This window comes from Globicephala melas, chromosome 3 (assembly GCF_963455315.2).
Source record: "Globicephala melas chromosome 3, mGloMel1.2, whole genome shotgun sequence".
NCBI classification, from domain to species: Eukaryota; Metazoa; Chordata; class Mammalia; order Artiodactyla; family Delphinidae; genus Globicephala; species Globicephala melas.
In genome coordinates, this window is record NC_083316.1 from 7412597 (window position 1) to 7427153 (window position 14557).

The 14557-nt window shown below is 44.0% G+C and overlaps 1 protein-coding gene across 8 annotated transcripts in view; it reads right to left on the minus strand.

The window, feature by feature from the left end:
- The window catches only part of SEMA5A (semaphorin 5A), a 479287-nt gene that overhangs the window by 74542 nt on the left and 390188 nt on the right, over positions 1 to 14557 (minus strand). For all 8 annotated transcript variants that reach the window (XM_030856554.2, XM_060295649.1, XM_060295648.1 and 5 more), the window contains 2 exons: positions 11571 to 11688; positions 3182 to 3363 (listed from right to left, as the gene is read on the minus strand). In XM_030856554.2, coding sequence (XP_030712414.1) covers positions 3182 to 3363; positions 11571 to 11688 — 300 coding nt within the window. The remainder of the gene's footprint in view (positions 1 to 3181; positions 3364 to 11570; positions 11689 to 14557) is intronic.

The window sequence follows — 14557 nt, forward strand, 5'->3', positions numbered from 1 at the left end:
ATGGTGTGGTCACCCAACGTGCGTTTCAGTGTTAGTGATGTCACAGACAACTCGCCCAGAGGTCTCTGCATTCTAAATAGGCTCCTGGAGAGAAGATAACACTTAATAAAAATATCCTACATGAAGTGAGGCGGAAGAGTTCGGAGACTGATCCAAGAAGCTTTCCTGGTGCTGGCTTTTTAAAATTTTTTATCTTTTTTATTGAAGTGTAATTTACTTCCAATGTTGTGTTAGTTTCAGGTGTCCTGGTGCTTGTTTTAAAATATGAAATATTGCTGTGGTCACAGTGCTATAGGTGATGCAGGGAAGGGAGGACCAAATTGAGTATAGTTGTAAAAGAAAAATCAAACAAACAACAACAAAACAATATACAAAGGAGACAGGAAACCTACTCCACGGATCACACTGTTTGAACCATTCTCCGGCAGATGTTAGCTGAGCTGGGACGTTCGGAGCAGAGCTGTGTGATTAAGGACTTGGCTTCTATCTCCCAGCGACTGGGAGATAGTGCGCAGTAGTGGACGCTGTGGTCTGCCTTTCTCCAGATGCTGAGGGTGTTGGTGGTTACGACTCTGAGGTGAGAGGATCTAACAGCATCAAAGAGCTGCCAGTTCTGGAGCTTCCTGTGCGGCCAGCTGAGGTCTTTGTGCGGCCTGCAGCCCAGCTCTGCCCAGCTTCCTGCTACCCTCCCCCACCCCAGCTGCAGATGCTCAGAGCCCTCTGCAGTTTCATTCCTGCACACAGATGATCTCGCTGTCACTGGTTCTCCGGACCAACCCAGGATGGACACATCCTGGGTTGCTCCTAGAGAAAAGTCCCCTAAGAAGGTATAGGTAAGGACTTCCCTGGCGGTCCACTGGTCAAGACTCTGCGCTTCCAATGCAGGGGCTGTGGGTTTCATCCCTGGCTGGGGAACTAAGGTCCCACCTATATGTATGTAGAACTGAATCACTTTGCTGTACACCTGAAACTAACGCAACATTGTAAATCAACTATATTTCAATAAAAAAATTTTAAAAACAGAAGGTATAGGTAACAAACGTTGAAAGTTGCAGACTTATTGTATTTAGATGACAAAGTCCCGTCAAGGCTTCAAGCCTTCCTTGACGTTCTACCTTTCTGCTTAGCTAGTTCCAATTCTCTCTCTCTCTCGCTGTTCCTCCCTCCCGCCCCAGGAATTAGAATTCAGAAGTGACATACACATTCCTGTGTTCATTTTAATTATAAAATTAAACCAGATTTTCCTGATTGATAGGAAGTCTGACTTGACCCTGGTTTGATAATAAAGTCTGGCTTAGCTAATTACCTTATCTTGTGGGTTCATTTCCATAAATTGAATGCCTTTAATCTGTGGCTCCAAGATAGTGAGAAAACAAATTTAAATGATGTGATACAATAAAAGCGTTTAATCAAAGATATTATATTTGCAAAATGTATCGAACTAGCAATATTTTGAATTTCCCAACAGTTTCTGAGTATATTGGATTAAACAACTACAATAATAAATAAAGAAGAACAGGTTTAGTTTAGCATCATTAGATCAGTCTTTGTAAAGACTTTTGGATGTACTTTGCACAAATTGAGGAAGCACTTGACGTTGCTGACTGAGCCAAAAAATATGGGTTTGTAAGTTAGGTGGTTTCCAGTTTTTTGCTTCCAACAAAATTGAGGCCAACATAGACAGGTTATCAACTGATAAAGGGCATTAAAAACCATCTCTGATGTTAGATTACCATACTTTGGGCAGACAACTTCAAAGGAATATGTAGACTAGGAGTCCCCTGCTGCTAGAACAAAAAACATTTGCTGCCAACCGGCCAAATCCACTTGCTCCATTGTCTCCATCCTTTGACAGCATCAGTGGCTTCCAATGGTTAGAAGCAAGTGAGCGGAATGGGCCATCTCTCCAGACCCTGCCCTGAGGTGGTTCATAAGAAAGAAGGCAAATCTCAGATAGAATCTGGTGACACACACGAAACTGTGACATGGCCTGTTTTTGTAAATGATGGAGTTCCAGCTTCCTATCCCTCAGGCATGCTGAAATGTTCACTCATGAGAGAGTCACATGAAGCAGATGTGATGCTGCTGACAGCAGACAGCTGCTCTAGCCAGCTTTCTACTCAGAGCAGGGAAAGGTATCCTACTCCGTTATCAGGGCAGATGCTACCCCCAATCCACGCAAGGACAGAGATGCATGCACGGTGTATCAGCTCATGTCTTCTTGGACACCCCTTAATTCATCAACCAAAATTTATCCCTAACAGCCCATATGCCAGTAAGTGACGCTCTCATGCACATTTGGAAAGCAGTATGCACTGTTAGAAGCGGGCCCCTCTGCAGCGTGAGCACCAGTGTAGGATAGTTTTGGTAGTTTCAGAAGAGGCCCCTAGAGTGACATTCCTGAATCTGTAAAGGACAGATATAGGGTAGCAACTAAAGTTCCCGTGATGTAGCTGTGATGGGACAGCTGTCACTCACAATGTTTGTACTTGGACAGTGTGGTTTCCGGGCGTGGTGGTCTTCATAGCAAGTTTCTCACCTGCCCCCTAAAAGGATGGTGATAAACTAGATACCTCTCAACTACTTGTAAGTTGGCATCGAATTTTTTTTTCGTCAAAAGCTTCAAAAGTTGCAAAGGTATAATTTCTGTTACATCATTATTTAAATGTGTGAGGGAATTTAAATGCCATAGTGATTTGATAGCCACTTTCCCATTTAAAAACTTGATGAGCAGGGTCTAATTAAACATTCAGAAATGTTATGCTTTTCCTTCTTCTAACATCGTGCACTCTCAAAATACTTTCCCTCACCTAACAACGAACACATGAATAGGTTTAGATTTATCTCAACATATAAACAGGCTTAGAATCTAATTTGTAATTTTTTAAATTGAAGTACAGTTGATTTACAATATCGTGTTAGTTTCAGGTGCACAGTACAGTGATTCAGTATACATACATATGTATATTATATATATGAATATGTATATATGTATATTACAAACCTAATTTGTAATTTTAAATCTGCTCTCATAGATCACATCATTTTTAAGTGGTAAGTGGCCCTCTTTTTCTGACATTTCTCTTGAAGAGGGAAGGCACGTATTAGAAGTGATTTCCTAAATTCCTCTGCAGGCTGAGCTCACACGTGAGTTTAAGCCCGAGTGTTGCGAGGGACACACCTGGAACAGTTAGCGATCTCCATGCGGGGGCCCTCGCACTGCCAGCCGCCGCACTGGGGGGCCGGGCTGTCGCAGGAGCGGGTCCGGCAGAGGCAGGATCCCACGGTGCTGCCGTCTGTGTGCGTGCATGGCGTCCACGCTGACCACGCGCCGAAGTGCCCATCCACGGTGAGATTCCTCGTCTAGGAAGCAGATACAAACGTGGATGTCAGAAAGGGTCAAGGCTGCAAACATCATAGGGAAAAAATGAAAGGTCTCCCACAAGACCATCAGAACTCATCTGGAATATTTCACATTACGATTAAAAAGAGAGGAACAGGGATGTATTTTGAAGTAAAGCAGCAGAGGTCATCGGTGGAGACAGTGATGGAGGAGAGGGAGGGGAAAAAAGAGGCAGAGGGGAGGAGGGGGCAGAAGAAAAGAGGGGTAAGAAGGATATGGTTCTCTCTGCCTCCCTCAAGGAGGAGGGGGAGATGTAACGGCTTGTCAATCAAGCGATACTAGGTTTGTTCACTCAAGTGAGAAACCCAAGGAACAAGAAGAATTGGAGTGAAGAATCACATCTGTACTACCTTGTTGCATTTTTATGTACCTTAAAATAATGCAAGATTGGTCAGCTAGCATTATGTAAGACCCGGCCTCAAAAGTCACCTCAAACTGACAACATTTAATTTATAACGTATTAAAAGAGCGTGTATTAAGCAACCGGAACCTACTAGTTGTTAGGCGCATCCCCGTCAAACCCGTCCTATATCCACCCTCCAAGAGTTTGTAAGCTGGCCAGGAGGAGCTGGACCGCTCATCATTACTACAAGTAAATCCAGTGATGGAGCTCTGAGCCGGGGCTGTGGGCGGAGAAGGGGCTCTCGGCAAACTCGCAGGATCCTTAAGGACGGTTAGGAGGCTGCGCTGCGCCCTGAAGCACGAGAGAGGCACCAGGTGACGGAGTCGGCCGGGGCCGCTGAGGGGAGCAGCCTGAGTGATGACAGAGGGGAATGATGCTGCTGTGTGGTATTGAGGGCAAGCAGGCTCTAATGTCGCTGGGACGCGAGCAGGTGGTCCAGAGGAAGCAAAACGGAGAGCTGAGCTAGGAGCCACGGCAGGGTCTGAACAGGGGGCCCGGATGCTCTGTGATGTGGACGTTCCGAGGGCCTCCAGGGAGGGTGGAAGGCAGGGGCCTCTCTGGCGGGCACCCCGGCCCATGGTGACTAGCTCCAGTGCAGGTGGAAGACCGCACGATGTCACTGTCAATCTGACCAGGGAATTTTCTCAGGAGCTAGAGTGTCCTCCAGATTTGAGAGTTTTGGGGCCCAGCCTTCAGATCACCCAGACCCCAAAAAGGAATCTCCCCTCTGAAAAGGGACAGAAGAAGGCCTAAAGTCCAAACCTCCTAAATTTAACATGGGGCCTTATGCATTTCTTAGAAAATATGACGAACGAAGAGAAGGGATCACAAGTAAGTTACGTGCTTTCACGTTACTCTCTGCTGCCCCACCTTCTCACCCAAATGGTCCCACCCTGGATGATTCTGGGGGATTAAAGACTCATCATTCACACAGGAGAGGACTCCACAGATGAGACAGTTAATTTCTCTGGGGCAAACTGTACCTGCACGACACAGTTTCAGAACAAAGCTGACACCATATTTTGCGTGTGAAAATCCAACTGAGCTTTACCTCTGCTCTGTATACAAGTACAACAGGAAAGAGTAAACATTAAGCATGTTCATCTCCTCTGACCTGGCTGGTTGCCCATCTCCAGCTGCCACAGTTATGACTCTACCCCTCTTGTTTCTTATCGATACTCCAAGACCTTACACTCCCACTAACCACACCTGGCGATTTCTATAAGAAGCAGGGACAAAAGGGAAAGGATGACACTGCATGGTCCTCTGGATTCAGAGTGATTCACCGGATCCCACCCAGAGTGAGGCGATGTACAAAGGCAGATTTTTCCTAAGAGGAAAATATCCCCATTTCTAAGATCCTGTAACCTCCCCCGTCCCACCAGGATAAGAATACAGCTCCTACCATACGGTGACCTCAGTGTTTTCTTGGAGAACAGACCCCTGCGTGACAAGGGGGTTCACACCACGAATTTCTCCCTGAATCTGTTGTTAAAGCAGCAAAGGCCCTGCCACTTGCGAGTTTCAGGATTCCTCCTCCATCCTTTAACAGCCCTCTTGCTGCCTCTGGCCGAAAGGGCTCTTGTGCAGGTAGAAAAGGGATCAGCAGATGCGCGCACTGGGGTTGACCATGCTCACAAGTCCAAACACCCGCCCGCTATGTAAATGTGGCTATGACTGTCTCACGGTAAAAAGCGTGAAGCCCTTGCTCATGGAGCCAGCATCAGTACTAACAGTGATCACACGGCATATTTGTATGCTATCTACACAGTATAGGTCCATACTATTTTGACTGATCGTGATCATTACTATTACTTTGTGAATGTGCTCTGAGTCTGGGGTGCCCCCTCTGCTGCTCTGCCCTCAGGGTGCCGTGCAGGGCTGGGCATGGGGGCTGACGCACCAGCTACCTGTGCTACGGGGGTGGGGGAGGCGGGGAGGGGGGCGGGGGCGGGGGCGGGGGACCATCCGTCCCTAGTAAAGAGGGGTGATGAGAGTTTCTACCCTTGGGCTGTGCTCGGAGGCTAAGGAAAACGGCACCTGAGTACTTGTCAAGTGGTTGGCACAGGGACTACTGTCTAGTTAAGGGCCGACCAGAGGTAAAAGCGTTGCACGGATCACACAGAAATGATGCTGAGTTCCATTTCGATTTCACAAATGCAAATATGGTTCTATCTGCCTCCCTCAAGGCATCCAAATGATGCTGTACCTCAGACAAGACCCAGATCTGGACCACAAGGAAGCCAGTTCTCTAGTCTTCCCCATCTGCTTCTGGCATGTAGGTGATGGCTGGAAGGGGAAATTGGGGACAAGAATTCTTATAGTGGGATAAAAAGGAGAAGGGGGGCTTCTACTACTGCTTGACACAGTTTCACATTGAAAACAGTTCACAACTTTTATTCTATTTCCTGGTAGGCTTGGACCATTGGCTGGCTTTGTACAGGATATGAGGGACTCCTTACTGAGCGGGTTATGGGTGAACAGATAAACTGTGGAAAGGGGGGATTATCAGAGCCCAGGACTGGACTCTGCTTCCAAGGTGCTGCTCTGCGTGTGATGTAGGGGTACATAGTTGTGCCTGTTACACCCCAAACACACACACAAACATATATGTCACAGCTCATGGAAAATCGTGCAAAAACCTAAGGAGCTTAAAACTGAATTTTTAAAGCAACATGAAAAACCAATCAAAAGAGAATATCACCATCCATGTAGTTTATCACATCATGTTGACTCTAAAATTTTACATCAAAAACGTCCTCCTTCTCTGAAGGCCTGCTGTGCTGTAGACTACACTCCAACCCAGCCCAGAAGGCGCCAGAAGCCTCTAGAATGTTTGCTGGAGGTTCAGGCAAAGGGAGCCCACGAGTTACAGAGTATAAAATATCACGGCTTCATGGTACCAGTGAGGTTTCAGAGGTGAAGATCCAAGTCTTAAGCACGTGCATTTATGATGGTCCTGGCAGGATTGTGGAATGAACGTGATGAGGGCAACCTGGGCAGAGGTGTGGGTGGGGATTAAGGGAACCATCAAGGGATGCGGAAGCCGCAGGGAGCAGAAACACGGGGAGCTACGACCGTGCTCATCGTGCCGACCTGCTGGGGAGAGGGGAGGACAGGTTATGGGGGCCTGAGGGAAGAACAGAGCCTGGGAAGGGGCTGCCTGACAGGGGCTGTGATGCGGCATGAAGCCCTGGCCAAAGTTGCAGGCTGAGCTGAAGGAGGGCAGGAAGGAGGACCCCAGCCTCATTCTCCTGCCTGTGGTGCACACTGGCCAGACCCAAGACAACAAGAAAGCCTGGGAGGAGAGAGAGAACAGTCTGGAAGTGGGGAAGCTCAGGCCCTTGGGGCAGGGGCGGGGAGGGGATGTGGACTGACTAGCACAGACCAGCATCACCATCACCAGAGGCTCTCTGAGACTTCCGGTTCCTTCCATTTGCCTCCTTGTCTGTGATGGTGAGAAGGGTCATGTAGGTCAGGGAAGTCCTTGTGATTTTTGAATGTCTATGAATCCTCCCAATACTGATTAGAAACTTTTGTAGGGGCAGATGATTTGGGGACCTGCAAAGATGGGTTAATTCTCTTAAATCCCCCTTGGCTTCCGTTTCCTTGTCTAAAAGGCAAAGGAAACAGCACAGAGATTGTTAGGATCTCTATAACAACAAGAGATCATGAATATACAAAACTCAAAGATTTGTGAAGTCAGGGGGAAATACAATATGATGGTGATGAATGAATAAAGATGGAAGCAGCAATCATCCGGAATGTTGGAAGGTGACATTTTATGATGGAAAAGTATGTACAAACTGGCAAACTAAAAGAATAAGTCAGTGACTTGTAGAAAGGGGCCTGCGGGGCCATGAGTTGAGTGCCAGCTGAGGTGGCCTTTGTAGAAGCTAAGCTTATCAGTGAGGTGAGGCACGGCACTGAGTGACTGACAGGTATTATCTCACTGCATCTTCACAGCATCCCTAGAGCGTACATCTCACTTTATAGATAGGAAAACTGAAGCCCAGGTGTCACTCAATTAGCTCAAAGTCACTCTGGTTGTAAAAGACCCAAGAATCAGTCTAAACAAGCTTAATCCAGAGCCTGTGATCTCAGCCATTTCATTGGGTAACGTGATTCTTAGAACTTTCTTTGATGAGACTCTTATAGAAATCAGCTTCATGCACTTTTACCACCAGTTGTGTAACAGCAAAGTTCCCTTCACCTAGGAAATAATGGACTTCCAAGAGCTGGCTAGAGCCAACTTTTGTTAACAAGCATAATCCTGAATCCCACTTTTGATTTATTCATGTTCAATTCATTAATTCCCAACTGATGAAGGATGTAGATGCATTTGATGAGCATAGAGGTCCCTGGAGCATATCTTTAGGTTCTTACTGTTCTCCAACCATCATGTTCTTACGACTAAATTGAAGTCTTATATTTTCTATTTGGATATTTTTTCAGAACTTAAAATGTTTTCCTTTATTTACTTTTAAGGCTCATGTACCTTTGGTCAGAGACTGTAACAAAACAGGATATTGGATGCACTCTTTGGAGTGGCTTGTCTCATGTTATGACATCAACTTAATATTTTCCTTAAGTCTATCTGTATAAATGAAGTACATGAAGGGAAGATAGCACCTTTGAAGAGAACTAAGATGGAACTCTGTGTGGCCTCCGCAAGATGGGTGAATAGAGGTAATCTTTATTGCCTCTGAATCCCACTTCTTCCATCTATGAGACAAAATGGAAGCAATAACATCATGAACATTAAATGAGATACTCCACTGAAAGTTGCCTAACATGGCACCGAGCACATGATCAAAACACCCAATTAACCTCAATTCCCTTTTCCTTCTTTTACAGTTGATTTTGGTGATACCTCTCAGGCTATATGAACATAATATGCCGATGACTAATGGGTCACCAAGCACTGAGTCCACTGATCAGCCACTGCTTTGGAAGACGTTGACAGCTGGGAATTACATCATCTTGTAGACTAGGAATAATGTCAGAAGTACTGGATTTAAGTCGATTTCTTTCTCAGTGTAGTTTCAGAATCGTGTGTAAACCCTTTAGTCTCTGGTCTATGGTACTGGCATCTAAATAAAGGGCTCTGGGCTTAATCACTGCTAAATTCTCCTTTCACTCCAAAGATGATAATTACACAGTAGCCAGGGAAGAATCTGTTATTTTAACACATTTAGGTGCTTATTGGGTCTATGTATTTTGCTAGTCACTGCACGACGTATTTTGGAATAGAGACTCATTGTATGATATGGTATGCTAATAACCTTATGTCCACACAGGGTGTGGATGACATTCACGCATAAATAAAGCCCAGGTAGATTTTTAAGATTATGCTATCCTTGTTAAGCAATATTGCAAGTTATGCAGGACGGATATATTATTTGAATCACGCTAGGTATGTAAATTTAGATCTTGCTTGAGTACTTCAAATCTCTTAAACCGAGAACAATGTTTTTAATTACAATAATATAAGAAAAGAGAATGTTAACCAATATGTCGGTCAACTATTGCCCTGTCTCCTGGACAAAAGAAATCCATAAACATTTTTAAATAAGGATCTTTAAGTGGAAAATAGTTCTCTGTCTTTACTCTGCTCCATAAAGTCAAGCCTTTCTTCCATTTCAGTCAAAAATTAAAAAAAAAGAATAATATAGAAGCAAATTACTATTTTAATAGCTTTTAAAAATACTTCTCTAAGTCTGCTCTATATTAATGCTAATCATTTCATCTAACTCATTTCTTTCTAAGAGATTTTTTGAAATGGATGTATAATTAAAACAATATTTGGGTAATATGGGATTTCCCATTTTCTATCTGGTAACTTATATAAGTCAGAAAAAATATGTTTTTCTTTCCTGTGGTTTGCTCAAAGTGATAAAATTTATTGTCCGTTGTCAAATGCTTTGCATATTCTTATCAGGAGTATATCTTGATAAATGACAAATTACACTGCATGAAATGACAGAGATGGTTTTGTATAATGAAATCACCTCAAACCAGAAGAAAAAAAGACCTTGTTATGTATGGTTTAGGGACAGCGAATCAGAGATCACGTCTCAACTACATTTTTTTAAAAAGAGATAGTGGAGGGGCAGCTGTGAAACCAGCGCAGGTCCACATCGCCCTCTGACCTTCCCTGAGTTTATAACAGAAGCTGTCCTCTCAGCAGAAAGAAGCCACTTTAGTGATAACCCTCCTGTCGCTTCTTAAATACCAGGTCTTTCATTTTCTGACCGCAGAAACATACAAGACGTACTTGTTATAAACTAAGTGGATGAGTGTGTATTTCCCCTTGTGTAACTAAGCATGTCCCAGATATCCACTAAAACAGCCTTGAGTCCTGGACCAATGGCTTTACTGCTTGAGAAGAACTGCTATTATCTTCCGCCTTTTTTTTTTTACCATTAAAACTCTAAGGTCAAACATCTACAAGAAGGTGCGCTGATTCTTCTAAAGTGTGTGTCTGAACTTTAGAGGTACATTTCAGACAGCGCACTTTGTGTTTTCTTTAGCTGCAAAGAATTTAAGGTGAACACCTTGTGCTTTAAAAGTGTGTTGCAGACATTAAGAAGGAACTTCACACAGACAGTGGCATGTTTTAACCAGTTTCACAAGACACCACAGAAAAGTCTGCTTCTAAATTCAGAGATCCAAAGCTAAATAACCCAAAGGAGTAGCAGCTAACCCCACTGCAAGGCTTTGCTCAGAGCCTGGATGTGGTGACACACCCGCTCTGCAGCGAAAGGCCTAGATCTCCTGCCAACATTTGGGGAACAACACTGATTTGATAGCCCTTGCCTCCCTCATGACACTCTGCCTGATTTTCTCACTTACAAACTTAAGGACAGGCTTCCTGACACGTGGCTCAGATAATGGAAAGTGCAGGTTCCTTCATAAGAAATGGACAGACTGTTCAGACGCCTCAGGCAGTTCTGAACAGAAGGAACAGCATGGATTTAAAATAACAGCCTGTGTCCCTTGCCTTCTCACCTCTGTCTTGCAGAGGTGCGGCCAGAAATGACAGCATGGAGATCAGCAGTGATGTGACAGCCAAGGGACTTACTAAATTTTCAAATATATTGAAGTTAATAGCTGTTGTTCATGTTCTCTGAGAACAGAAAGAGACTTGGAATGACTTGATTGAGGGCTCTGAAGACAAAGGGGAAGAAAGGCTGGATCCTATAAGTGAGGATGCAAACAAATAAATTGGCAAAGGAAAGTGTGAAATCTGTTTTCTTGGATTCAGAGTCCGGCTCTAAACACAGGGGAATTTCTCCCTATTCTGCAGGGTTCCCTGTGGGAATGTACATTAGGCTGTTTCTCCCAGGACTTTTTGTGACCCTGAGCAGTAGTGAGGAGACTGTCCCACATGGCGTTCCATCATAATGTCCTTTAGTTTATTCTTTCAATTGCTATTTTATTAATGCTACAAAGGGCAAAATAGTCCACACCAAGCTCTGGACATAAAAATCCAAGAATAAAACAGAAATGTTGCATCCCATTTTCAAATCAGCACTGCTCTCTCTTAAGATATTTCTCTTCAAAACAGACAGCAAGGTGTCAGCAGGATCCCATGTGGCTCCGTGCAAGGAGGGGCTGAAAAAGTTAAGAGAGCACAGACTGGATTTGCGAGGAAGGTTCTAATATGAAAATGCATGGACACCACGGAAGCGTGGGTTAGGATTGTAGGACAGCTTGGTTCCCATGGACAGTGTTTCCAGAGCTGGACACACGGACACTCACAGGACAGGTGGAGATGCTCTGCTCCCACTGCATCATGCTCAGGCTCTCCTCCAGGCTCGTGCATTTCTTCATCACCGAATCCCAGCCACAGTAAGGGTCCTGGGCCCCAATGCAGGCACTGGAAACACACACCAAAGGGTCAAGAGAAAGGCAGGTTTATCTAGTACCGTAGATGCAAGCTAAGAATTGACTCTTAGGCCTTGACATGGGATGAGAAACAAAGTTTTCGTCTGCACAGTAGAGAACATAGCTAACTGCATACGCCAGTAAGTATCTAATTAAAATTAAATAAATTAATTTTATTTGAAATATCTATTTTTTTCTAAGATCCAGGGCTGACAACCAAATGATTGTCCATGCTAACATGAAGCCTTTTGGTGTCATGAGCAATCTAGAGTCAGAATCTTGCAAGGCTCCAAAATACTAGTTGTCATCACACCATCATCATCCTCACCCCCTTAATGACAGGTACTATTTGTTGAACATCTACCGTGGTATATAAAATGATTGCATCCTTTATACAGAAACAACTTTTATAGGAATGTATTAATGTTTTCACTTTATTTATCATCATCATCATCACCACCACCACCATCATTGCTACTATCATTATCATCATCTTCATCCCCTTAATAATGGGTATTATTTGTTGAATACCTACTGTGATATATAAAATTATTATGTCATTTAACCATTTAAACAACTCTAATGAGGGAGGTATTATTATTTTAACTTTATTGATGAGAAAAAGGAGACACCAAAAATTTCTAATATTTGCCCAAGGACAAACAAATACACCCCAAACCCTGCAACGTGGTTGGTTCAAATTTAATAAAATAGAGAAGTGTTCCTTTTGAGTACCATAGCTTAAAAATGCATTAAATTTTTCAATTTAATAGTGGTTTAATATAGCCCTGTCTACAATATTCAACATATTATATCAGAAATACTGTAGATGGTAGATATTTTGTTTCAGCTTTGTCTAAACGAAAGAGTTCATATACAACATGGGCATCATTAGATGAAGATTTCAGCCCCTAAGTTATAAACACAATATAGTGTAGATGTGGGGAGGGAGGAAACAGACAGAGATGACTGTGACAGTCAAAATTACACAGAAGATGACCCCACAGAAATGCAGGACATTGGACACCTTCTCTCTGAAGGGTCAAGAGATCAGATGTGCAGGAAAGGGTTGTGAGGGAAGGCAGGTGAGTTCAGCACGGAAGTGCCAAGGTCTTCTGAGTTAGGGCAGAACTTACAAGGGGCTGAATCTGTTACAGAGTTACCAGTCCACCAAGAGTAGGACTAGAAATCATAGCATAATCATCAAACATGGGGCCAGGGAGGCAGTCGAAGTAACAATAAGTCATTAATATTAATGATATTAAAAACCCCTATTAACACATCAAATATGTAAACCTTGCATAAAGCACTGTTCTAAGAACTGGACCTCGATTTGCTCATGTAAACCTCATAAAACCTTTAAACAGAGTACCTCCATCAGCTACTCTATTTATTCTCGTTTTAAAACGAAAAAATCGGAGCAGAGAAAGGAGAAGTCCAAGTTCCACAGCTGGGGAAGATACACGTAAAGATAATAAATGAAGCAATAGAGGTATAAAACTATTACTGAGGGCTTCCCTGGTGGCGCAGTGGTTGAGAGTCCGCCTGCCGATGCAGGGGACACGGGTTCGTACCCCAGTCCGGGAAGCTCCCGCATGCCGCGGAGCGGCTGGGCCCGTGAGCCATGGCCCTGAGCCTGCGCGTCCGGAGCCTGTGCTCCGCAACGGGAGAGGCCACAACAGTGAGAGGCCCACATACCGCAAACAACAACAACAACAACAACAACAACAACAGACTATTACTGATTAAGTTACCATGCAATTATTGTGTATTAACCAGCCCAAGAAGTTCAAATGGTTAAAACTGGCGCTTCTCACAGCAGGACTAGGGCTGGGAAGGAGTGTGAAACAGTTACCTGTCACCATAACCTCACTGGAACTTTTTGACAAGTGACCCTGTACCTGTTAAAAGATAAACTGAGGTCGATTAAACTGTTCAAGAGTTCATTGGAGCAAACATCGGCAGCGCCAAAGGGGCCCTGGTTAGGAGGCTCCGCCCACAGGGGCTGAGGAGAGCCTTTTACAGGGAAGATCCAGAAGCAAAGCTCGAAAGCTATTCGATTGCCTACAGCCTGAGCGGTGCCTTATCTGGGAAAGCCTGGCTGTGCTCTTGCCGTTGGTTGTTCTTAAATTTCATCTTTTCCGATTCCAGGGCATTGACTGGCGTAGGCAGGACCAGAGTCCCAGTCGTACTGAACGAGCGTCACTGCTGGATTCCACGGTGCGCATCACACATCGGAATCCTCTCCGTGTTTGATCCCATTTTCCCATCAGGGGCCAAAAAGGGCAAGGCTACACTTCGGGAATTATTCAAGAAGCCTGAATTCCGTTTCAAGTTGCTTATTCAAGCAGTATGACCATGAGACAAACTTAAACTTCCAAAAACGAGGAAATTCCACCAAGCCCCTAACGTTGCGGCTTCCCCCTTGCAAAGCTGTCTGTAGAACTGAAGCAACGCCACAGGGTTACATGGAATATTTTAAGCTGTTTTCAATGAAAAGCTGTTTGTAATAACGTCTCTTTCTTCCGATACTGCAGATGGTTCTGTAGATTCTAAGATTACACTTAAAATACTAAAACTTCTCTACAATCACAAGTGCCCATTCATTAAAAATACCGTTTATATTAAATATGTTTTCCTCACTTAGAATGTTTCATACCATGGGGAACATTCTGACGAACTCTACCTTTATTCTAAATTATACCTTAAGAAAAACCAGTCATCATAACTTACTATTTTTGGAAGTTGCGTCCCTTAAGGAGATCATGTGGAAAATCACAGAATTCCTATGAACGGAGCCATCACGAAAGTGGCTTTTCTTTATTCCACTTTGAAAATGTTTCTCTTTGTGTGATGAATAT